General features: G+C 37.6%; 2 protein-coding genes and 1 non-coding gene across 3 annotated transcripts; 1 reads left to right on the top strand and 2 right to left on the bottom strand.

Annotated features, from left to right (window-relative positions):
* Positions 1-11307: 11307 nt before the first annotated feature.
* LOC131618813 (uncharacterized) lies at positions 11308-12153 on the bottom strand. The gene has a single exon (XM_058889970.1). It carries the CDS (start codon positions 12151-12153, stop codon positions 11308-11310), a length of 846 nt encoding a protein of 281 aa, XP_058745953.1.
* A 150-nt stretch (positions 12154-12303) lies between these two features.
* Positions 12304-13893, bottom strand: LOC131618812 (uncharacterized). The gene has a single exon (XM_058889969.1). The coding sequence runs from the start codon at positions 13891-13893 to the stop codon at positions 12304-12306; it is 1590 nt and encodes a 529-aa protein (XP_058745952.1).
* Positions 13409-13515, top strand: LOC131621140 (small nucleolar RNA R71). The gene has a single exon (XR_009289469.1). It is a non-coding gene; the product is annotated as a small nucleolar RNA R71 (small nucleolar RNA).
* Positions 13894-24956: the final 11063 nt, after the last annotated feature.

Below are 24956 nucleotides of genomic sequence, written 5' to 3'. Positions count from 1 at the left end.
TTTTAGTGGTATTGACATATAAACTTCCTCTTGTAAATGACCATATAGAAAAGCATATTTAACATCTAAATGCATCAGAGGCCAATTCATATTTGTAGCTATAGCAATCACCAATAAGATTAATTCATGTCTAGCTACAGGCACAAACACTTCAAAGTAGTCTAAACAAGATTTGTGTAGAAATCCTCTAGCTACTAACCTTGCTTTGTGTTTGTTAATCGATCCATCTGGCTTTATTTTTATCTAGAAAACCCATATGATAGTAATGTATTTCTTGTTCTTTGGAAGCTCAATCAAATCCCAAGTCTTGTTTCTTTCTATAGCCTTATGTTCTTCTTTTATGGCATTCAGCCACACTTTCTTCTTGAGAGCTTCTTCATTACTTACTAGTTCTATGTCTACTAACATGACACACTTAACGAATTCTTCTTCAGAGTCTATCATAGTTGTCACGGCGGGAAATTTGAGATAAGCTATTAGTTAACTTAACTCGGATAAGAAAGAGTTGCCACTGAACTTTTTTGTTTCCAACTAAGGAAAAGGGAAAATATTGATAAAACCCTAATAAAATATCTAGGTACAGAAGTTTATTACGCAAAGGGAAGGTATTAGAACCCCTCACGTTTGTGGTACTCCATAGGATCCACTCTTGTTGTTCTAATAAATGTGTGTGTGTATCTATAACTTACTTGCTAAGAGGAAATGCATGAATGATTTAGTTAAGGGAAAAAGAATTTTTTTTTATAATTGAGCTCCCCAGGGTCTTGCAACCCTGTGCCTATGTATCCTCGTTGTGCGATGAAGAATTTAGAGCTTTGTAGTTTGTTTTAAAAAGGTTTTAGTAGTTGTTTTTTATGGATAATGTTAAGTTCACATTCTAACAGTTAACATTTTCTAAATCTTGTTTTGAAAAGCTAATCGCATATGGCTTCTCCTCTTTTCCCCTTAGTGGACCGAGAGACGCATAAATTATTGTTCGAGCATATATCTTTATTACCGAGCTCGTCTCACCTCCTGGAAAACCCTCCTGAGACATTGTTGAGGGTATGACATGCTATTTTGGTTTTACGTACCTCCTCGGCGCCCTTTCCCTTTTTGGAAGAGAGGTTTTCTGAATTCACCTCTCTCTGGGGAGGACTCATTTTTCCTGTCGCCCCTCTGACATCCTTCATATACAACAAGAGTTTTACCCTCTGAATGAGTATCTCTCTATCCTTTTTCAATTGCTGGAAATCCTCAGTATGGTGACCCTTCACACTGTGATAGGCGCATAAAGATCCATCTTCTTGTCCCAACACGGCCCGAACCATTCTAGGTCTCAGAGGTTCAAGCCGTAGTTTGAGAAGGTACACCTCCCGTAGTATTTCTTCTTGCTTTGTATTAAGTGGAGTGTAAGACTCGGGGAAGTTGTCAAAAGGCCTCCAGGATGGTCTACTAGTGGGCCGATGTGTAATAAGTGGTTTTATATAGTTTTTATCTGTTGTTTTGCTTTGCTATTTCGTCGTTTTTATTTGTTTTTCCTTCATTTCATTACTTTTTATGCTTTGGTATTATGCGTTTGTTAATTCCAGGCCATAATAAGCATCCCAGGCGATAAAAGGGCCAAAACTAGAAGAAACACGGAAAAAGGCAAAAAGTAGGAATTTCCCATACAAAAATTAGAGGCCGGTTACGAGTGCCTGTAACGCACATTACGTCTTGTATCGCATGTTATGGCCCGTAACAAGCCCCATACTTGGACCCCATTTGTGTTTTGCGCCCAGTACAATTTCCAGAGCTCTGTTACGGGTGCACATAATGGGTATTACGGCCCGTAATAGAGGTGCGTTGAAAGTTTCGATTTCTTTCCTTTTTTGTCAGGAGGCAACTGTTTTAGGACTTAGTGGCATTTTGGGATTGTCTTTGATGGACTTTGAAGTCTAGGATATTAATGTCTTGTAATATTCTGTATTTATTAAGTTTTTAGTAGCAAGAACGATCATCCAGCTTTTATCGTATTTTATTTTCACGCTCTGTAACTCTAGTCTTCATTGGAGCACTGGATCAAGCTTTTATAAATTCAGGTTTTAATTATCATATCTTTACTATTATTTATCATGTTTTCTTCTATTGAAATTGTTATGTTTATGCTATTCCTCACCATGAGTGAGCAGTCCTCTAAGGACTAAGGGACATGAGACCAAATTCATAGCTATTTGTATGATCGGTTTAAGTATTATATGATAATTAACATGTGTTTATTCTTAAAACTTGAGTTTTATTTTATTCAACCCTGGTTACGAAAGTAAAAGAGTTTCTAGGTATTGATCGCGGTTCGAAAGGACTTGTATCAATACCCGTCAACAAGTTTTTAGACGACAGAGTTTGATGACGCGAAAATTCTCAAACAAAGTTGAGAAACATTCTATCTTAATAGCTGTATCAAAAATAATGATCACTGACCAATTCAGTCTTGATCGCGACAAAATGGGGTATGTCTGTGATTATGACTGCAAGTGCACAGTCTATCGCGTATTTTTAAAAGATATCGAACCCACAAGGACTAAGAATCGACCTAATGTAGTTAATCGCTACTACGTAAATCTAAGGCTAATTTCTGATTGATTATGATCAGACGGGGAAGTAAAAGAAATATAATTAAATTGAATAAGCGAGAATATTATCGGTATGTAATGGTCGGACGTGAATCGTAATTTAAAACACTCTTTCTGTAGAAATCATTTGTTTAAAAACCTTCCTCTCACACTCTCGTGTTTGTTGATTATGATCTCATTATTAAACCTAAGTGAGCACTCTCGCTGTATCAAATAAATTTTAAAATGATTTTTGAAAACCGATGAAGACTAATTACCCTTAAAGCGTTCTCGCTGTATTTAAGGTTAATGTTTAATTCCTACTGTCCAGTTTAAACCTCAAACTCTCGTTTTTATTGATCCTAACTTCTATTGTTTTTAACTCTCGTTACAAAACAGTTGAATTAAGCATTAGAAATTAATACCAGATAATTAAATTTCATTAATAAAGTACGTCGAAAGTATTACTCGATTCCCTCGGTTATGTGACCTTACATATCGATAAAAAGTATTTAGCCGGACATTATTTTAATAGACGGAACAGAATAAGCATAGCAAATAAATAGTATTCCGGGCATAATTCGATAAATTAACATAAACAGAGAATGATAATTAAAGATAATAAATGAACCTGAATTAAAATTGCAAGACTTTAATGGATAATCTTGAAGTACCGATCCTTGAATCCGGAAGAAAATTAATTGTAGAATAGTAAAATAAACTCTGGAGCTTGGAAGACATTGAAACACAATAGTGTTCCGGTTTGGAAAACTATTGCAGAGTATTGGTTCGGGAAGAAAGTAAAATTGCAGAAGAAATAAAAATACGACACTTGCACCGATCGGCAGGGGGCCTGGTGCGCCTCTCGTCGTGGGCTGCTTCAGTCTGGGCCTTGGCTTGCCTTGTCTTCTTCTTTCTACACCCTTTGTTAATGTTACACCCCTTTTTTGGACTTTTAATCTTTAATTCGAATATTTTTCCTTCATTTCCTTTGCAAGTCCTGATTTTGTTAAATACCTGAAAACAAATAAAAATAGCGGCATAATACAAAATAAAATAATAAAATCAAAATAAAATAGGATAATAATGCATGTAAATTAAGCTAAATATATGATATGTTTTTGTGTTATCAAACTCCCCTACACTTGAACTTTTCTTACCCTCAAGCAAACAATCAAGGAAAAAGGTTTTACACAAGCATGACAATCATCTCAATTCGTACTCGGTCGCGGTGGTACTTTGCTAGAGACACAGAAGCTCAATACAAACACTAAAGACACAGTGGCGGCACTAGACAACTCCAGCTTGTGCAAACCAATTCAAATCATGCTATTACAGCTCATCTAGACCCTTTCGCTAGATTTTGCTTGTTTTCATTCGAGCGCAATCAAATTAAGCCCTTTATCTTCACACGCACGTAGTAGAGTAACCGGTTAGTGACTCTGATCCTTATTAACACGGGGTTCTGGCACATTTCTGTGGTACCCACTTCTTTAACCAATTGTAAGTTGTGGGGGATCGAACCGTAATTCACCCTACCAAGTTCAATACCAGATACTTTTGAACCAACTGACAATAAGTTTCTTTATTTTTCGCGAGATATACATTGGGTTAAATGACCGGGTGAGGGTCCCCTAGTTTAGTCAGTGCAATCTTTTAAATTCTTTACTGAAATTTTTTTCAGGATCATTCACTTATATTCATCGGCTCTCTGCGTAGTTTGTGTTTAAGAAGGTGCCGACTGCTGAATAAACTACTCAAAGCTACTTTAAAGTTAGAGGTTAAAGAATTTGAAATAATAGGTACTTAAATTGAATCTTGCATAACTGTAGCAAATTTGTTTAATAGTGCTTCGCTTCTAACATATCTTGAATTGTATATCTTGGTACTTTCCGAGCGTGTCAGGCTATGCATATAAAATAAAATATTTATGGTTCAAGTAGGTGGAGAATTCGACAACTGAAAGATACTCGCATATATTAAGCTTAAAGTACATAGATTGTAATGACAGGAAACTAATTTTTTTTTAAGGGAATAACTAAAAATACTAGAAATTAAATACTAGGAATTAAAATCTACTGACAATAATTAGAAAAGCTGCAAGCTTCCTCCCCCACACTTAAACTTTGTGTTGTCCTCAATGCGACTTTGTGTGGTAGAAACGGTGAAAACTCACTACTCGTTTCCTATTCCTCGTGCTCTCCCTCGGGTTCGTGCTCTTCCTCCTCTTCGACCTTCATCTCCGTCTCTAAGCGGAACTATCCCAGCATGGTACACATACTCATGTAAGCCCTCAACACGATATGTCAAGCAATGCATTTCTTCCGTGAGCTCTGCAATGCTTCGATCATTCCAGTACGCATAATCGTGTTGATCTCTTTGCATTTGACGCATCAGCGTCATCATTTCATTCTGACCCGCCTGATCCTCTGATGACATTGAGTTTCTTCCTCGTGGTTACGTATCATCTCTCTATACACATCATCCAGTGTGACAGGTCGATTCCTTCTCTGAGGTTGATGACCAGATGGTCCAGCAACATTTTTCAGGATTGGGTTGGGGGTTTTCATCATGCTGGGGCTCTCCTTGATCCATTTCTTGTTCAACCTCATCCACATTATCTGCATCATTTTGATTATACTGTACGTTCTCACCAGGAGCAGGTGCGTCGAGATCATAGATCCAGTTGTCTCTACGGTCTATCCTAATGATCTCGCTGTTTGGCATTATAACACTGCGAATTTCCCTGTTTCACACCATGAGGTTGTATCTTCCGTCTAGTCTTGATTTCATAAGGCGACCACCTCTGTAGTTATTGATATCCATAAAAACGGGTGGTAGAGAAAGTAGATTTTCAAGTCTATCATTCATGTCGAGGGCTCGAGCTATACCAGTGACAAGCCATCTAACACAGAAGGTGCGTTTCCTTCTCTTGATACGAGAGCTTGAATATGAGACATAAGGAAAGTGCTGGCATTGATCCGATGGTTGGCAAAAGCACAATAAAAGAAATATAACTACTTACCATTGACTTTGTTGCTGTTAGTTCTTCCGAAAATAGTATTAGCTAAGACGCGGTGGAAGTAACGCATAACCGGGTTATGAATTTGCGAAGAGAAGCGCATGTCGGGAGCGACATTTTCGTTACCGGATATTCGACGCCAAAATAGCATTTGAGGTTCTTTGCCAGTCAAGCTCGGACGGAATTCTATAGTTGACTCCCTCAACACGAGTGAATCCAAAGATCGCGCTTAAGTTGTCTTGGTTCATGGTGTACTCTCGGTTGAATAGTCGGAAGGTAGCGGTTCCAATGAGGTTGTGAGAAGCGTCGGTAGGTGTGTTGTAAATATACGAGCTTAGGAACTCCAAGGTTAACGCCTCGTATGTGGGGAAGTCTAGTGTGCTTACGAATGATAAACCTGTTTTATTGAGCAATATTCGCACACTGTTTTTGAACAGCCCCAAACTTCCCAAGCTTTCGATATGGGCGAATCTTGATGATACCACCCCTCTCTGAGAGAAACTTCGGTTTCGTTGAATTTCTCCCGCTTCTACGTTCTGGAAAATGACACCAGGAAACTCGTCTTCGTTTTGGTTTTTGAGGTTGGCCATAATGATTTTTCTGCAGGAAGTGTGAAAGAAAATTATAGGAGAAATAGCAGAAAAATGCTTGTGGTTCTGTTTGTAGCAGTGGGATAATATAGTGGTGTGAAGGTTGAAAATGGATTGACTGAGTATTGAATGGAAATTAAGGTGAGGTTTGAATTGAAGATGAAAATGGGAATTGATTTAGCACTGAGAAGTTTGAACAGAGGAAAATTTGGTTGCTTCTGGTGTGGAAACGAAGCAAATGCTGCTCTGCATTTAAAGAAGGGGTGACGAACGTCACAAGGTAGAGGGGGACGGTCGGCAGAGGCTTCCCTCTGACGGACGGCAGCCATGCATGTACATGCATATGCGTCTGTTTTGCGTGTGTGCAGCGTGCATTCAGTGTTTTGTTTGTTTGTGTGCAGAGAATCCTTTCATTGCTTTTTTGACCAAGATGCATGTTATCTTATTGGACCAACATAATTGACATAAATACTTTTGACTGATAGTCAAAGTATTATTATGAGGTGCATATAATATTTAGCAGAGTAAATAAATAGCCTATATCAGTACTAATTTTTCATAACAGTAGCAGAGTAAAACATAAGTAGCAGACTGATATTTTGTTGTGTTCCACATATACATAAGCAGCAATATTTATTTACTAACTATAGAAGTGAATATTATAATGAACACAGACATTAGCGCATAGCACAAACAAAATTTGTGATGCACACACACAAACTTAGCAGATGAAATAAAGCGGAAAAATAAAGACAGAATAAAGAAAATACTGAATTTTATTAAAATCAAAAACTGAAAATTAAAATTTGTTCTTAAAAATGGAAATACTAACTAATTAAAATGCTGAAATTGAAAAACTGAAAATTAAAACTACTAAAGCGATAAATCCTAACTAAGCATTTCCTTCCCCCACACTTAAACTAGACGATGTCCTCATTGTCTAAATGTAAGAGTTAGAAATCTAAATTAGCGGTCTTCATTAGCCACTTTTTGGAGCCGGGATGGACTGAAAGTGCTGATAAAAACTGTCGAGATTTGCCGTGACCAAATCCATAAATCCGTGGAAATCTCCTCGGAGTCTCCCTAAATCAGTACGAAGTACAGCAACGTCGTTCCGAAGGGTCTCAATAGCAGCAGCATGGTCAACCATAGGCACATCCTCATCAGGTGTAGTATCAATTTCATGGTATTCAGTCGGTGTCATCGGATCATTTTCTTCCTCCTCGAAATCATTTTCACCTTGTCCTTCCAAGTCATATATCCAATTTTCTTTCTTGTGAACACTTCTGAACCTAATGCAAGTTAAGGAAAAATGATTAACAGGCTCGTAGTTCACGAGAAGCTGATAAGGTGGAGACTCATAATTGCTAATCAGGCTCTTATTGAAGCAAAACTCCATGTCCATGGATTTGAATCCTCCATGAGGAATCAATCTAGCAAGCGGGCCTCTCAAAGATAGGGCACAGGCGATCTTAATGACAAGACCACCTACAAGGATAGGACCAATGGTATCTTGGGACAGAGTGGCCATCCTAGCAAGCATAAATGATACTCCCATAACTGGTCTGGCTTGGAAAGCACACATCATAATGCCTAGCTCATCCTTAGTCACTGAGGTATCGCACAGAGGTTTTCCAAAAAGTGTGAAAGCTAGTATCATGTGGAAATACCTAATGGTGGGATTGTGAATTTCTGAAGAGATTCGTAGATCATTCTGGTTTCTACCAGATATGGTACTCCAAAAGTAGTCAACTATGTTATCAGGGAAGTACTCATCATCGACTTCCATTAAGGCATCCATACCTTTAGGAAATCCTAGTAACTCGACCAGCTGACGGGTGTTGAAATGGTAGGTGAATCCAAACAGCCTGAATGACACTCTTCCTCAATTGAATCCTAATCCAAGTCTAGGCTCATATCGGAGGGAACTCATAAACTCTAAGGTCAGGTTGCGGAAAGTGGGTGTACGGGTGGTAAGGAGATCCTCCCATCCAATCTGATGAAGCATAAAGTGCACACTTTCCCGGATACCTAGCATGGTTAGAGTCGCATCATGCGAAAAAGCGGTGGAACCCATCTCACGCTGTGCCAAAATCTCATATCATCTCTGCTGATCCTCACTCCCAAAAGTAACTACCATGTCATCAGTGAAATCCATCTCTAAAGTAAGAAAAGAGGTTAGTACCCTGGATGTTTTTTAAAATCAGAAAGAAAAGTTTTAAGTTAGTATGATTTAAAACAAAAAGAGTTAGTATTTTGAAAATAAAATGTGGAAAGAAATGAAAAGAAGATAAATTTTAATAAAATAGTAAAATCAAAATAATTTTAAAAGAAAATTAAAGTTAAAAGGTGGGTTGTCTCCCACGAAAGCGCTTTGTTTAACGTCGCATGCTCGAAGAATCGATGGTTAGTTCTTCGACTCGACGATTAACTCTATAAGCTTAAGACTATCAGTGTAGTCTTTGTTTTCAACAATATGGTAATGTTTTAATCGCTGCCCGTTTAAAATGAAGTTATCGCTCGATTTTCCTTTAATTTTGACAGCGCCACTCGGATATACTTTGGTAGCTTCGAATGGACCAGACCATCTTGAACGAAGTTTTCCTGGAAAGAGCTTAAGTCGAGAATTAAACAAATAGCACCACATCTCCTTCATTGAATTCCTTCCTAGAGATGCGTTTATCGTGCCACTTCTTTGTTCTTTCTTTGTAAATCCTAGCATTCTCGTAAGCATCCAATCTAATTTCCTCCAACTCGTTGATATCTAAAAGGCTCCTTTCGCCTGCGGTTGTGTAACTTAAGTTTAAGGTTTTTATTGCCCAATAGGCTTTATGCTCTATTTCTACCGGTAATTGACAAGATTTACCGTACACTAATTTGAAGGGCGTGGTTCCTATTGGTGTCTTGTAGGCGGTTCTATACGCCCACAATGCTTTGTGTAACTTAGTTGACCAATCCTTCCTAGATGTGGCAATAGTCCTTTCAAGAATTTGCTTAATTTGTCTATTCGAGACTTCGACTTGTCCACTCGTTTGTGGGTGGTAAGGTGTTGCTACATGGTGTCGAACTCCATATTTCACTAAGAGTTTTTCGAAAATTCTAGATATGAAGTGGGATCCTCCGTCGCTAATAACTAATCTTGGTACACCAAATCTTGGAAAAATTATATTTCTGAACAGCTTAATCACTACTTGTGCATCGTTTGTGGGTGAGGCTACAGCTTCTATTCATTTAGATACGTAATCTACTGCGACAAGTATGTAGTTATTTCCAAAGGAAGATGGAAAAGGTCCCATAAAATCTATTCCCCACACATCAAAGATTTCTACTTCTAAAATGCCCTTTTGTGGCATTTCATCTCGTCTAGATATGTTTCCAGTGTGCTGAAAGCGATCGCAGTTTCTAACAGCGATGTGGACATCCTTCCACATGTTAGGCCTAAAGAGACCGGCTTGCAGAATCTTAGCTCATGTCTTTGATGTGCTTGCATGCCCACCATAGGGGGCATCATGGCAATGATGTATTATACTCTCTATTTCTTCTTCTGGAACACATCGGCAGAATATCTCATCAGCGCCTCTCTTGAATAGCAAGGGTTCATCCCAATAGTACTGTTTAAGGTCATGGAAGAACTTCTTCTTTTGTTGATAGGTCATGTCAGGCGGAAGCACTCTCGCTGCTAGGTAGTTGACAAAATCAGCATACCATGGTAGTGTGGTTCCGGTGCTTAGTGTCTTAACAGCTTCGGTTTGCGCTTTAGGTTGTTCCAATGTGTCGCTTTCGGATTCTAAATGTGCTATTAAGCGTTCATAAAGAAAATCATCGTTGATTGGTGTTTCTTCTGTCTTAATTCCTTCCATCCTAGATAAATGGTCGGCTACAACGTTTTTGGTTCCCTTTTTATCCTTGATTTCCAAATCAAATTCTTGAAGTAGTAGGATCCACCTTAATAGTATAGGTTTTGCATCTTGTTTAGCTAGTAGATACCTAATGGTTGCATGGTCGGTGTAAACTATTATCTTTGCTCCTATCAGATAGGAACAAAACTTATGTAACGCGAAGACCACGGCCAAGAGTTCCTTTTCGGTTGTGGCGTAATTCATTTGCGCAGGGTCTAAGGTCCTACTTGCATAGTATATTTCGTGGAGTTTCTTATCTTTCCTTTGGCCTAAGACTGCTCCTACAGCATAGTCGCTTGCATCGCACATAATTTCAAACGGTAAATTCCAGTCGGGTGGTTGCATTATGGGTGCGGATATAAGGGTTGTCTTTAGTACTTCAAAGGCTTCTAAACATTCATCGTTGAAATTAAACTCAACGTCTTTTATTAAGAGGCAGGTCAGAGGTTTAGAGATCTTAGAAAAGTCCTTTATAAATCTTCGATAGAAACCTGCGTGTCCTAAGATGCTCCGTATTTCTCTAACTGTTTTTGATGGTTGGAGGTTCTCTATTACTTCGATCTTTGCTTTATCGACTTCAATCCCTCTTTCGGAGACTACATGTCCAAGTACAATCCCTTGTTTAATCATAAAGTGACACTTTTCCCAGTTTAGGACGAGGTTAACTTGTACGCATCTGCCCAAAACGTTTTCTAGATTTGAGAGGCATCCTTCAAAATCCTCCTCACATACAGAGAAGTCGTCCATAAAGACTTCCATGATGTTGTCTATGAAATCGGCGAAAATTAACATCATGCATCTCTGAAATGTCGCAGGGGCGTTACATAATCCGAACGACATTCTTCTATAAGCGAATGTTCCATAAGGGCATGTGAAGGTTGTTTTCTCTTGGTCGTCGGGGTGAACTGGGATCTGAAATAACCCTGAATAACCATCCAGGTAGCAGTAATAAGAGTGTTTTTCTAAGCGTTCGAGCATTTGGTCAATAAAGGGAAGAGGGAAATGGTCTTTCCTTGTGGCTTTGTTTAATTTACGATAGTCAATACACATCCTTGCTCCAGTCACTTTTCTTTCGGCGTTAGATTCGCCTGACTTATTTAAGGTAACTGTTATGCCTCCTTTCTTAGGTACACAATGGACCAGACTTACCCACTGACTATCAGAGATTGGATATATAATTCCGGCATTCAGAAGTTTGGTAACTTCATCTTTAACTATTGTGCTCAAGATAGGGTTAATCCTTCTTTGATGTTCCTAGAGGTTTTGCAATCTTCTTCCAACATGATGTTATGCATACATATGGAAGGACTTATTCCTTTCAGATCAGCAATGTTATATCCTAATGCAGATGGATACTTCCTTAACACTTGTAATAGCTTCTTGGTCTCTGTGGCTCCTAGTTCTGCGATAACTATTACTGGTCTTTTGAGCTTATCGTCTAGGTATTCATACCTAAGAGTCTTGGGTAATGGTTTAAGGTCCAAGTTTGGTTTCTTAGGGCAAGGCATAGGGTTGGGTGTTAAAGCTAAGCATTCGCTTAAACTATCGTCTCGATATTCCGGACGCCAATTGTCATCTTCGAAAATCAGGGGCATCAGAATCTTTATAACTTCAGAGTAAGATTCTTTCGATAATCCTATCTCTCTTACACATCTATCAATAACATCCACCAAGTAACATGTGTCTTCTATAGCTGGGGCTTGAAGGAATTGTGTTAAAATAAACTCGACCTTCTCCTCACCTACTTCGAATGTCAACTTGCCTTTCTTCACGTCTATAATAGCTCCAGCGGTAGCTAGAAAGGGTCTTCCTAAGATTATAGGGGTATTGACGTCTTCCTTTATGTCCATAATTATGAAATCCGTAGGAATGTAGAATTGTCCGATACGGTCTGTAAGTTGTACTGACATCTTGGTTGGTCTTAGGTCTCCCATGTAAAGTTTCTCGCAAATGGACAAAGGCATTAGGCTAATACTAGCTCCTAAGTCACACAAAGCTTTGTCTATGACAAATTTTCCTATATTGCAGGGTATGGAGAAACTTCCTGGGTCTTTCAGCTTAGGTGACATTTTATTTTGAATTATTGCACTACATTCAGAACTGAGTGTTCAGGTCTCATTGTCTTCTATTTTCTTCTTACTCGATAGGATTTCTTTTAGGAACTTAGCATATGAGGGCATTTGGGTAATGGCTTATGTAAATGGAATTGTGATGTTCAACTATCTAAGAAGTTCGACAAATTTCTTAAACTGCCCTATGCTTTTAGATTTCTCGAATCTTTGAGGGTACGAGATAGGTGGTTTATAAGGTGGTGGAGGTACATATGGCGCTTCTTTTTCCTCCGTCTCGCCTTCCTCGTCCTCTTTCTCTTTTGGATTACTTGGTTTATCCTTGGGTCTACTTTCCTCCTTAGTTGTCTTACTAGGGCTTTGGAACATAGCAGGGTTTTTAAGCCTAGGGTCATTCGGTTCGTCCATCTCTCTACCACTTCGCAAAATAATAGCATGAGCATGTTCTTTTGGGTTAGGTTGTGGTTGTCCTGGAAATGTCCCAGCAGGTGCGGCAGTAGGTGCTTGCTGTTGTGCCACTTGAGAGATTTCTGTCTCAAGCATCTCGTTGTGAGTGGCCAACGCGTCTACTTTAGTCGCTAACTGTTTGATTTGCTCATTAGTGTGCACGTTTTGGTTTAGGAAATCCTTATTAGTCTGAGTTTGAGTGACTATGAAATTTTCCATCATTAATTCTAAGTTAGACTTCCTGGGGACGTTAGGAGCAGCGAAGAGTGCCTTTTGATATCCAGGTGGTACACTGGGTGCTTGACCAGGTGCGTATAGAGCATTATTGTTCTTGTACGAGAAGTTAGGGTGATTCTTCCATCCTGGGTTATACGTGTTTGAGTAGGGGTTTCCTTGAGCATACTTTACTGGTTCGGGGGAAACTCCTGTCAAAAGATGGCACTCGGGGGCAGCATGTCCAAACACCCCGCATATTTCACAATTTGGGGAAACAGCAGCCACGGCGGCTACAGGTGCTACAATGAGGTTTTCGATCTTCTGAGTTAGGGCGTCGACTTTGGCGTTAACGCGGTCGAGGCTACTTATCTCGTACATACCACTCTTCGTTGAAGATTTCTCTCCAGAAGTTTTCCCTGACTGAGCTCTCTCGCTTCCCCATTGATCATGGTTTTGAGCCATACTTTCGATAAGTGCGTAAGAATCGGCATATTCTTTATCCATCAGTGCGCCACCTGCGGCGGTGTTGATTGTAAGTCTCGTGTTGTAGAGGAGATCATGGTAGAAGGTATGGATAATTAACCATTGTTCTAAACCATGATGTGGACAAAGTCTAAGCATGTCCTTGTATCTTTCCCACGCTTCAAATAAGGACTCGTTGTCTTTTTGTCTAAACCCATTGATCTGGGCTCTTAGCATGGAGGTCTTATTAGGTGGAAAATAACGTGCCAGGAAGACTTTCTTAAGTTCATTCTTGGTCGTGACAGAATTCGCGGGTAAAGACTGGAGCCAAGCTCTAGCTCTATCCCTCAGTGAAAAAGGAAAAAGGCACAGTCGAATAGCTTCCGAACTGACACCATTTGCTTTTACAGTGTCTGCATATTGCAGGAACACTGACAAATGAAGGTTAGGGTCTTCCATCGAATTTCCAGAAAATTGGTTTTGTTGTACAGCTGACAACAAAGACGGTTTTAGCTCGAAATTGTTCGCCTCAATAGAAGGGGCGACGATGCTATTGTGTGGTTCAGCTTGCGAAGGAATAGCGTAAGATTTGAGAGGACGCGGCTGTTCTCCCATGGTTGATTATTCATCTGGTTCAGAAGTAGGAGTAGGAACAAGAGTGCAAGTTCGTCGTAATCGACGTGATACAGTGATAGAACGCTCCGGTTCAGGAATTGGCAATACTAAGTCTTCACTTCGAGAGCGAGTACTTGGCATGCACAAAGGAATTAGAATAATTAAGTTGCCTTAGTCTCTACAACGTAACAGTCAATTACGATTATCGACTAAATTAGTCCCTGGCAACGGCGCCAAAAACTTGATCGTGACAAAATGGGGTATGTCTGTGATTATGACTGCAAATCTAAGGCTACTAAGAATCGAACCCACAGGGACTAAGAATCGACCTAATGTACTTAATCGCTACTACGTAAATCTAAGGCTAATATCTGATTGATTATGATCAGACGGGGAAGTAAAAGAAATATAATTAAATTAAATAAGCGGGAATATTATCGGTATGTAATGGTCGGACGTCGGGGATCTAGTAAACTATCGACGTGAATCGTAATTTAAAATACTCTTTCTGTAGAAATCATTTGGTTAAAAACCTTCCTCTCACACTCTCGTCTTTGTTGATTACGATCTCATTATTAAACCTAAGTGAGCGCTCTCGCTGTATCAAATAAAGTTTAAAATGATTTTTGAAAACCGATGAAGACTAATTACCCTTAAAGCGCTCTCGCTGTATTTAAGGTTAATGTTTAATTCCTACTGTCCAGTTAAAACCTTAAACTCTCGTTTTTATTGATCCTAACTTCTATTGTTTTTTACTCTCGTTACAAAACAGTTGAATTAAGCATTAGAAATTAATACCAGATAAATAAATTTCATTAATAAAATACGTCGAAAGTATTACTCAAAGGTGGCAATTTCTCTGTGTAGCCTTTCCACGAAGGTGGCAACTTTGCAATGATTACACCGACTTTAAAGGTTTCTGGAATGTCTATTTTCACAGGTTTTATTTTATTTATGAGAACTTGTAACTCATGTAGTTGTGAAAGAATAGGCTTGGAGTCCGACATTTTAAGTTCAAAATATTTAGAAATTAAAAAAAATTATAACTTCCTCATCAGCCTTGAGTTTGAATTCAAGTGCTTTCCTGATTTCTGTTACCGACTAGGTATCCATGTAGACATTATAGAGACAATCAAATAATGTGTTTAAGATATGTCCACGACATAACAATTCGTCTTCCTTATGTTTCTTATGCTCCTTCTTTATATCATCAGAGTCATTATCAACTGGTTCTAGAATTAGTGTTAAATCAGGATCTAATATATAATGATCTTTTAGGGATGTCAAGAGAAATGTCATTTTATCTTTCCATCGGGTGAAGTTTGTTCCATCAAAGCGATCAAACTTGACAAGGTCCTGGTTCATGACCCTGATGCTTGAAATTGCAGCCTCGGTAGCCATTATTGGAATACTTATAAAATTGTTACGTAATATGTTAAGATTGAATGGATCCAGGCTTGACTCGTTATGAAAATCACTTTCCTTATAAGTATTTCAATCAATCTCAAATGTATTAGAGTTGGAACATAAGAATACCTAGGATAATTCAGCCTATAATCGAGATTGCACAAGCCTGATGAAAACTCGAATGTAAGGAATAGAATTTAGAATTTTAATGAAGAGGATGTATGTTTTTCTAATTTGATTTATGAATTCAGAATGATCTATTTATAGACCATGTTAGTGTTTTTTCCCAAGGTTGTGTAATATTTGATGAAACAACACCCATTCATCAACACTTATACCAAAAGTTGTATTATTCCGCCAACAACATTTTTCAAGAGTTGCCTATTTTCAAAAAACAATAGCAACAACCATTTGTTTGCCACCACATGCAGGCCAAAGGCCGGGCTCCTACCGCTAGAGTGTCACCAACTCCGCTGGATAATGTTGCGAGTAGCCCTATTGCTCTGATGTGTCATGCTTAAGTATCGCCTACAAGCCACCACTAGCGCCTCTACGCCTAAACCCTCGAAGTCGGAGCAAGTGTCACTGGTGGCGACACCGGCGAGGGAGTGTTTGGACGAGACAAGTGGCATAATGCTTGGGACTACCACATTTATCTATGTGACACTTTAACCTCTTTAGTTCCTTTGTTGAGTTAATGATTTTAACTTTTTATAAAGGTTTTCAATATAAGTACAACTTTATATGTGAGATTATTTCCTATGCATTTATTGTCAATTACTCACTTACACATTTCTTGTCATTTTGGTGCACACTCATAGGCATTTAATTTTTATAAATGGCAACAGAATAACTTAATTATGAATGAAATTTGGCACATTCTTATCTCCCTTGTATAGAACAATCCTAACTTTCTTAACCTGATAAACAAGGTTACCATTTCTACCTTGGTTTTATATTATAGTTACAATCATTGAATTGCTATGATACATGTTTTCGTCTATGCAGTGTGAATTTTTATTAGAAGACACTTGAAATTCAAATTTTAAAAATGATTTAAGTTTTAAAAAAGTCATGAGATTTGGATTTCAAAATTTTAATTTTTGGAAAAAAAAACCTTCAAAGAATGTGGCCTAAATTGTTAATGTAGTTTTAGATGCTAACACATATATGATTTTAGATCACGCCACAATTGTAGTGCAGTGCGGTTATGACAGTTATAACATCGTTAATATTGTGTACTCCAAATAGATTTTTATAAAAATTATTTTTGAAATAAAACTTTTTGAAAAAGTTACGATTTTGACTAAGTTTTCATCTTCAATAATGTAGATTTATGATATAGGATATCAAAATTAATATTTCATTTTAGAAAAAATAAATACAAAAAATTTATAATATTTTAAAAAACAGTTTTGTAAAATCTATTTTAAAAAATTAAAAAAATTCCATTTTATAAAGCTGAAACAAACATGTCCTAAGTCATTGATGAGAGAAATACCTCGCGAGAATTAAGAACTAGTAGAGATTCCTGTGGATGATGTGGGGATTCAACAAGGAGATGCTTTGAATGAAAAGTAGTTATTAGGCGCAAGGTCATCCCAAATAATTCTAGAAAATTTATTTATCCACCCCCAAGCTTCTTAGAAACCTGCGCGAAATTCCTAAAACGCCCCTTTATTTCGGAAGGGCATCTCCGAAGTAAAAAAAAAAGGTGATTTTGGAAATGTATCTTCGAAATCATTTTTTTAAGTAAAAAAAGGGTGTTTTCGGAGATGCATGCATTTCCGAAAAAACGCGCATTTTGCTGTTTAAACAAAACAGACTCCCCCCATTTTCAGTTTACCCTTAACACCAAAAATTCAAAATCCCCAAGCATTTTCGCCTACACACTCCAAAGGCTACTTCAAAACAATATCAAATTGCTCTCCAACCTTCTAAGACTACTTTTAAAGCACCATCAACATCACTTCAAATTTGTAAGTTCTCACAACTTTAAATCTAGAATTGAAATTAATATTAGGGGTGTTAGAAATTAGTATAATGTAGTAGGTTTAAGTTATTATATGTCACTGAGTATGTCTAAATAGGAAAAATTTGATTTTGAAGCATTTAGGGCAAGATGTAGCGGTTCTGCAAAAATGGAGTTCGCAGGGGGTTTCGGAAGTGCATTTCCGAAAACACCTCCATGACCAATTTTGTAAATGCACTTACGAAATGAACCCATAATTTTTTTTATTTTCTTGATTGTTTCTCCTTGTTACGGATTTTAATTTTTTCAGGAAAATGGTAGGCAACCCCGCACGACTTAGACAGGGCAGAGAGACCCAGACAACGTCGGCTCGATGCGGGCGGGCCTCGCCGTTGGCATTGACACAGGGACGGGGTAGAGTACGAGTACCCGTCCAGATGGATGAGCCTGGTTCCTCATCTTGATCGAGGAGTCGGCTGGCTCGGGTGTCTTCTTCCTGTCAAGAGGAGGTACGGGAGGATGAGAAGGAGGTGAGACACAATGAGGAGGACACTTCCTTGCTGATTTACTACCACGACCACGTCGCTCGACGTGTCTGGGAGGGAGAGGTATTTTTTTAATTACACTTTATAATTTAACAGTTTTTACTTAGTTTTTTATTCCACTTTCTCCTAACGGTCTAACTAACAATCTTTTTTGTTTTTGTTGTAACAGGAAACACCGACGATAAAATCCGTGAACCACGCGCGGAAGATTTTTGATCTCTTTAAACTGCATGCCCAGTGGTTTAATGATGTGGTAGTTGGTTTCGGGCTTGGCGATAATTAGGGTAACTCAACGTTGCTTTATTTCATGCATTCTAAAGTAATCAAAAAATCATAACATCGCATCGTCACTGGCCAACTTAATATCACCACCTCCCAACGGCTCGTCAACCACAATGCATACACAACAAGTCAACAACTATAGTTAACCATCAACAACAAATCGTCACAATTAACACAACGGCAATTCACATGAATTCAACAATGCAATACGTCACAACAATCACAAAAGAAAACACGTCGCATCATAAAACACCGACTATCGGATTATTTCCAGACGCGCCTAATTTATTCTACTCGGTAAATTATGTTATTGAGCCCATTACTAAATTATGTTATGTTTTCATAAAATAAAGGAATTGTGAAAAATGGTAGTTAGAAGCAAAAGATCAAAGTTGGGGAACAGAGAGATACATGAATGAGGAGAAGACGAGGAAGAAGAGGACCTTCGAAGATTCAACTCTAAGGTAAGGGGGGACTCATCGGGTTAGTAATTATTATGCAATCAAGGGTAGTAGAATAGATTAGGATTATTGTTTAATTCAATTGTATGTGTTGGGTTTTGGGGGTTGTTAGGTTTTTGAGTAATCTCATAACTTTTATGTGAATTTGATGAAATTGGATGATAATGTTCATGTCAGTTGTTGATTGATATTTGAAACATGTTAGAATAGTGTTATAACATGTAATTTGGTGTTGTTTTGGTGTAATATCGTAATGGTACGAAATTGGATTAATAGAGAAGCTGAATTGCTGTCAAAAATGGATTTTGGAGTTACTGGTACGAAGTAACCGGTTACTAAGATAGGTGTAACCGGTTACCACTTTGATTTGGTGTTATTGAGTTTCCTGGGAGGTAGTAACCGGTTACTGAAATGGGTGTAACCGGTTACCGCTGTTAAAAACAGAACTATGGGTTACTTGAGATGCAGTAACCGGTTACTGAAATGGGTGTAACCGGTTACCGCTGTTCGTTTTTGAAAAATAATATTTTCTAAAATTTGTATCTTTTAAACTGTTTGTCCTATTTAGGTTCCGTTTTGGCAGTAGCCCTATTTTATTTTAAATGTTAATTTAATTTAGTGATGTATTGTAGCATTGTGTACATATATGTGTGAATGTAACAATGTGTTGTTATGGTGATGTAACCACTTCGAATTCATTGTGTGGTTCAGCTTGCGAAGGAATAGCGTAAGATTTGAGAGGACGCGGCTGTTCTCCCATGGTTGATTATTCATCTGGTTCAGAAGTAGGAGTAGGAACAAGAGTGCAAGTTCGTCGTAATCGACGTGATACAGTGATAGAACGCTCCGGTTCAGGAATTGGCAATACTAAGTCTTCACTTCGAGAGCGAGTACTTGGCATGCACAAAGGAATTAGAATAATTAAGTTGCCTTAGTCTCTACAACGTAACAGTCAATTACGATTATCGACTAAATTAGTCCCTGGCAACGGCGCCAAAAACTTGAACGTGACAAAATGGGGTATGTCTGTGATTATGACTGCAAATCTAAGGCTACTAAGAATCGAACCCACAGGGACTAAGAATCGACCTAATGTACTTAATCGCTACTACGTAAATCTAAGGCTAATATCTGATTGATTATGATCAGACGGGGAAGTAAAAGAAATATAATTAAATTAAATAAGCGGGAATATTATCGGTATGTAATGGTCGGACGTCGGGGATCTAGTAAACTATCGACGTGAATCGTAATTTAAAATACTCTTTCTGTAGAAATCATTTGGTTAAAAACCTTCCTCTCACACTCTCGTCTTTGTTGATTACGATCTCATTATTAAACCTAAGTGAGCGCTCTCGCTGTATCAAATAAAGTTTAAAATGATTTTTGAAAACCGATGAAGACTAATTACCCTTAAAGCGCTCTCGCTGTATTTAAGGTTAATGTTTAATTCCTACTGTCCAGTTAAAACCTTAAACTCTCGTTTTTATTGATCCTAACTTCTATTGTTTTTTACTCTCGTTACAAAACAGTTGAATTAAGCATTAGAAATTAATACCAGATAAATAAATTTCATTAATAAAATACGTCGAAAGTATTACTCAAAGGTGGCAATTTCTCTGTGTAGCCTTTCCACGAAGGTGGCAACTTTGCAATGATTACACCGACTTTAAAGGTTTCTGGAATGTCTATTTTCACAGGTTTTATTTTATTTATGAGAACTTGTAACTCATGTAGTTGTGAAAGAATAGGCTTGGAGTCCGACATTTTAAGTTCAAAATATTTAGAAATTAAAAAAAATTATAACTTCCTCATCAGCCTTGAGTTTGAATTCAAGTGCTTTCCTGATTTCTGTTACCGACTAGGTATCCATGTAGACATTATAGAGACAATCAAATAATGTGTTTAAAATATGTCCACGACATAACAATTCGTCTTCCTTATGTTTCTTATGCTCCTTCTTTATATCATCAGAGTCATTATCAACTGGTTCTAGAATTAGTGTTAAATCAGGATCTAATATATAATGATCTTTTAGGGATGTCAAGAGAAATGTCATTTTATCTTTCCATCGGGTGAAGTTTGTTCCATCAAAGCGATCAAACTTGACAAGGTCCTGGTTCATGACCCTGATGCTTGAAATTGCAGCCTCGGTAGCCATTATTGGAATACTTATAAAATTGTTACGTAATATGTTAAGATTGAATGGATCCAGGCTTGACTCGTTATGAAAATCACTTTCCTTATAAGTATTTCAATCAATCTCAAATGTATTAGAGTTGGAACATAAGAATACCCAGGATAATTCAGCCTATAATCGAGATTGCACAAGCCTGATGAAAACTCGAATGTAAGGAATAGAATTTAGAATTTTAATGAAGAGGATGTATGTTTTTCTAATTTGATTTATGAATTCAGAATGATCTATTTATAGACCATGTTAGTGTTTTTTCCCAAGGTTGTGTAATATTTGATGAAACAACACCCATTCATCAACACTTATACCAAAAGTTGTATTATTCCGCCAACAACATTTTTCAAGAGTTGCCTATTTTCAAAAAACAATAGCAACAACCATTTGTTTGCCACCACATGCAGGCCAAAGGCCGGGCTCCTACCGCTAGAGTGTCACCAACTCCGCTGGATAATGTTGCGAGTAGCCCTATTGCTCTGATGTGTCATGCTTAAGTATCGCCTACAAGCCACCACTAGCGCCTCTACGCCTAAACCCTCGAAGTCGGAGCAAGTGTCACTGGTGGCGACACCGGCGAGGGAGTGTTTGGACGAGACAAGTGGCATAATGCTTGGGACTACCACATTTATCTATGTGACACTTTAACCTCTTTAGTTCCTTTGTTGAGTTAATGATTTTAACTTTTTATAAAGGTTTTCAATATAAGTACAACTTTATATGTGAGATTATTTCCTATGCATTTATTGTCAATTACTCACTTACACATTTCTTGTCATTTTGGTGCACACTCATAGGCATTTAATTTTTATAAATGGCAACAGAATAACTTAATTATGAATGAAATTTGGCACATTCTTATCTCCCTTGTATAGAACAATCCTAACTTTCTTAACCTGATAAACAAGGTTACCATTTCTACCTTGGTTTTATATTATAGTTACAATCATTGAATTGCTATGATACATGTTTTCGTCTATGCAGTGTGAATTTTTATTAGAAGACACTTGAAATTCAAATTTTAAAAATGATTTAAGTTTTAAAAAAGTCATGAGATTTGGATTTCAAAATTTTAATTTTTGGAAAAAAAAACCTTCAAAGAATGTGGCCTAAATTGTTAATGTAGTTTTAGATGCTAACACATATATGATTTTAGATCACGCCACAATTGTAGTGCAGTGCGGTTATGACAGTTATAACATCGTTAATATTGTGTACTCCAAATAGATTTTTATAAAAATTATTTTTGAAATAAAACTTTTTGAAAAAGTTACGATTTTGACTAAGTTTTCATCTTCAATAATGTAGATTTATGATATAGGATATCAAAATTAATATTTCATTTTAGAAAAAATAAATACAAAAAATTTATAATATTTTAAAAAACAGTTTTGTAAAATCTATTTTAAAAAATTAAAAAAATTCCATTTTATAAAGCTGAAACAAACATGTCCTAAGTCATTGATGAGAGAAATACCTCGCGAGAATTAAGAACTAGTAGAGATTCCTGTGGATGATGTGGGGATTCAACAAGGAGATGCTTTGAATGAAAAGTAGTTATTAGGCGCAAGGTCATCCCAAATAATTCTAGAAAATTTATTTATCCACCCCCAAGCTTCTTAGAAACCTGCGCGAAATTCCTAAAACGCCCCTTTATTTCGGAAGGGCATCTCCGAAGTAAAAAAAAAAGGTGATTTTGGAAATGTATCTTCGAAATCATTTTTTTAAGTAAAAAAAGGGTGTTTTCGGAGATGCATGCATTTCCGAAAAAACGCGCATTTTGCTGTTTAAACAAAACAGACTCCCCCCATTTTCAGTTTACCCTTAACACCAAAAATTCAAAATCCCCAAGCATTTTCGCCTACACACTCCAAAGGCTACTTCAAAACAATATCAAATTGCTCTCCAACCTTCTAAGACTACTTTTAAAGCACCATCAACATCACTTCAAATTTGTAAGTTCTCACAACTTTAAATCTAGAATTGAAATTAATATTAGGGGTGTTAGAAATTAGTATAATGTAGTAGGTTTAAGTTATTATATGTCACTGAGTATGTCTAAATAGGAAAAATTTGATTTTGAAGCATTTAGGGCAAGATGTAGCGGTTCTGCAAAAATGGAGTTCGCAGGGGGTTTCGGAAGTGCATTTCCGAAAACACCTCCATGACCAATTTTGTAAATGCACTTACGAAATGAACCCATAATTTTTTTTTATTTTCTTGATTGTTTCTCCTTGTTACGGATTTTAATTTTTTCAGGAAAATGGTAGGCAACCCCGCACGACTTAGACAGGGCAGAGAGACCCAGACAACGTCGGCTCGATGCGGGCGGGCCTCGCCGTTGGCATTGACACAGGGACGGGGTAGAGTACGAGTACCCGTCCAGATGGATGAGCCTGGTTCCTCATCTTGATCGAGGAGTCGGCTGGCTCGGGTGTCTTCTTCCTGTCAAGAGGAGGTACGGGAGGATGAGAAGGAGGTGAGACACAATGAGGAGGACACTTCCTTGCTGATTTACTACCACGACCACGTCGCTCGACGTGTCTGGGAGGGAGAGGTATTTTTTTAATTACACTTTATAATTTAACAGTTTTTACTTAGTTTTTTATTCCACTTTCTCCTAACGGTCTAACTAACAATCTTTTTTGTTTTTGTTGTAACAGGAAACACCGACGATAAAATCCGTGAACCACGCGCGGAAGATTTTTGATCTCTTTAAACCGCATGCCCAGTGGTTTAATGATGTGGTAGTTGGTTTCGGGCTTGGCGATAATTAGGGTAACTCAACGTTGCTTTATTTCATGCATTCTAAAGTAATCAAAAAATCATAACATCGCATCGTCACTGGCCAACTTAATATCACCACCTCCCAACGGCTCGTCAACCACAATGCATACACAACAAGTCAACAACTATAGTTAACCATCAACAACAAATCGTCACAATTAACACAACGGCAATTCACATGAATTCAACAATGCAATACGTCACAACAATCACAAAAGAAAACACGTCGCATCACAAAACACCGACTATCGGATTATTTCCAGACGCGCCTAATTTATTCTACTCGGTAAATTATGTTATTGAGCCCATTACTAAATTATGTTATGTTTTCATAAAATAAAGGAATTGTGAAAAATGGTAGTTAGAAGCAAAAGATCAAAGTTGGGGAACAGAGAGATACATGAATGAGGAGAAGACGAGGAAGAAGAGGACCTTCGAAGATTCAACTCTAAGGTAAGGGGGGACTCATCGGGTTAGTAATTATTATGCAATCAAGGGTAGTAGAATAGATTAGGATTATTGTTTAATTCAATTGTATGTGTTGGGTTTTGGGGGTTGTTAGGTTTTTGAGTAATCTCATAACTTTTATGTGAATTTGATGAAATTGGATGATAATGTTCATGTCAGTTGTTGATTGATATTTGAAACATGTTAGAATAGTGTTATAACATGTAATTTGGTGTTGTTTTGGTGTAATATCGTAATGGTACGAAATTGGATTAATAGAGAAGCTGAATTGCTGTCAAAAATGGATTTTGGAGTTACTGGTACGAAGTAACCGGTTACTAAGATAGGTGTAACCGGTTACCACTTTGATTTGGTGTTATTGAGTTTCCTGGGAGGTAGTAACCGGTTACTGAAATGGGTGTAACCGGTTACCGCTGTTAAAAACAGAACTATGGGTTACTTGAGATGCAGTAACCGGTTACTGAAATGGGTGTAACCGGTTACCGCTGTTCGTTTTTGAAAAATAATATTTTCTAAAATTTGTATCTTTTAAACTGTTTGTCCTATTTAGGTTCCGTTTTGGCAGTAGCCCTATTTTATTTTAAATGTTAATTTAATTTAGTGATGTATTGTAGCATTGTGTACATATATGTGTGAATGTAACAATGTGTTGTTATGGTGATGTAACCACTTCGAATTCATTGTGTGGTTCAGCTTGCGAAGGAATAGCGTAAGATTTGAGAGGACGCGGCTGTTCTCCCATGGTTGATTATTCATCTGGTTCAGAAGTAGGAGTAGGAACAAGAGTGCAAGTTCGTCGTAATCGACGTGATACAGTGATAGAACGCTCCGGTTCAGGAATTGGCAATACTAAGTCTTCACTTCGAGAGCGAGTACTTGGCATGCACAAAGGAATTAGAATAATTAAGTTGCCTTAGTCTCTACAACGTAACAGTCAATTACGATTATCG

Source organism: Vicia villosa, linkage group LG7 (genome assembly GCF_029867415.1).
Source record: "Vicia villosa cultivar HV-30 ecotype Madison, WI linkage group LG7, Vvil1.0, whole genome shotgun sequence".
Taxonomy (NCBI): domain Eukaryota; kingdom Viridiplantae; phylum Streptophyta; class Magnoliopsida; order Fabales; family Fabaceae; genus Vicia; species Vicia villosa.
This window is presented reverse-complemented; position numbering and strand designations above follow the sequence as displayed.